The 1,760-nt window shown below is 38.4% G+C and overlaps 1 protein-coding gene across 1 annotated transcript; it reads right to left on the reverse strand.

Moving 5' to 3' along the window:
- Positions 1-5: 5 nt before the first annotated feature.
- Positions 6-603, reverse strand: LOC113346180 (polyubiquitin 11-like; the record flags this gene model as incomplete). The annotated part of the gene is made up of 2 exons (XM_026589757.1): positions 556-603; positions 6-443 (listed from the first exon to the last, which is right to left on the reverse strand). Coding segments are annotated over exons 1-2 (486 nt in total), but the record flags the coding sequence as incomplete, so codon positions are not given.
- Positions 604-1,760: the final 1,157 nt, after the last annotated feature.

The following is a 1,760-nucleotide window of genomic DNA, read 5'->3' on the forward strand; positions in this document are numbered from 1 at the left end:
GGAATTCCCTCCTTGTCTTGGATTTTTGCTTTCACATTGTCGATGGTGTCCGAGCTTTCAACCTCGAGAGTGATTGTCTTGCCAGTTAAAGTTTTCACAAAGATCTGCATTCCACCTCTTAGTCGAAGAACCAAGTGCAAGGTGGATTCCTTCTGAATGTTGTAATCAGCCAAAGTCTTGCCATCTTCAAGTTGTTTCCCAGCAAAAATCAAACGTTGTTGGTCTGGAGGAATTCCCTCCTTGTCTTGGATTTTTGCTTTCACATTGTCAATAGTGTCGGAGCTTTCAACCTCGAGAGTGATTGTCTTGCCAGTTAAAGTTTTAACAAAGATATGCATACCACCACGTAGACGTAAAACAAGATGAAGTGTAGATTCCTTCTGGATGTTGTAGTCAGCAAGGGTTCTCCCATCTTCAAGCTGCTTGCCAGCGAAGATCAGTCTCTGCAAATATTTTACTGCAGATGCCAATGCAAATATGAAGGATTTCTAATTAGTTGTTAATTTTACTGCAGATTCCAATGCAAATATTTGTCAAAACTTTGACTGGAAAGACCATCACTCTCGAGGTTGAGAGTTCTGACACTATCGATAGGGCATCCATTTTAATACCTGATTTTAAAAAAACAACATAAATACGTGTCTTTTTCTTAAGGCTGAGATGATATTATGAAAGGCTAATCCATGTGGGACCGTATTTCCATCTTTTTGGATTATTACGTCTGCATAGATCCATAGAATCATATGTTCCTAATGGGCTAATTGAAAATTATACCTGCACTAAATTTCACAAATGCTGAAAATTACATGGAAATTTTGGGGTAGGCTTCGGCCCAGGTAAGCCACCCCTGATACCGTCCCTAGGACTGTAGGTTTGAATTTATCGAACTGAAGTCTTTATTTACTCCGTTCCGTGCTCATGCATGTTTCACATGTCTACCAAATTATAATGGCCGGTCCCCTGTACGCACATGATCAACCACGAATATATGCCGACATAAATGTGCAAAAATGACGAGAGGAGATCCAGAAGATCCTTTGTTGTCCGGACTGCCCTCTATAACAGGGATAATCAATGTGCACAAGTGGTGAAGTGTGGTCGAGCCACTTTTTTCTGCCGGGATTTTCCACAGTAAAATCTGTCAATCCAAACGATTCTCACATGCAATAGTCTTCTAGTGCATTTGTTTCAAGTGGTGGGGGAGATAAAGAAAAAGTTAAGGCCATCTGCACCCTAGATAATTAATGCTATCCATGACTAAAGTGTGTGGATGTAAAAACGGAAAATGGGTCATTTGTCCAAATATTTTTAAATCACGGTTTAAATGGACGAGTAAAAAATAGTTTGGGTGAAATGGCTAAAAAAGAAAATAGTAAGGATGAAACTGGTTTCATCCTAGCTTAAATTTAAAAAATAGCAAGGATGAAACTGGATACATCATGTGTAAATTAAAAATAAAAAAAAATATTTGAAAATGGGCACGATGAAACTGGTTACATCCTGCCTATTTTTACATTATTGTCCATTTAAACAGTATCAAAATCTAACTGTCCGTTTCACCCAGGAATTATTGATTTTGGTCTTTTTAACCAATTTTGTGATGCAAAAAAGAGCTAAAATGATGGTGACTGAACGAGTTTGTATAGGCAAAACTAATAATGGACTCATGGGCATGCATGGCGCTAGTTGCCGGATGTCAGAGTGATAAAGGAATTGGGTGATTATATCCTTGACCTGAGTTCCAAACTCCTCAAAAAAAA

This window comes from Papaver somniferum, unplaced genomic scaffold (genome assembly GCF_003573695.1).
Source record: "Papaver somniferum cultivar HN1 unplaced genomic scaffold, ASM357369v1 unplaced-scaffold_9710, whole genome shotgun sequence".
Classification (NCBI taxonomy): domain Eukaryota; kingdom Viridiplantae; phylum Streptophyta; class Magnoliopsida; order Ranunculales; family Papaveraceae; genus Papaver; species Papaver somniferum.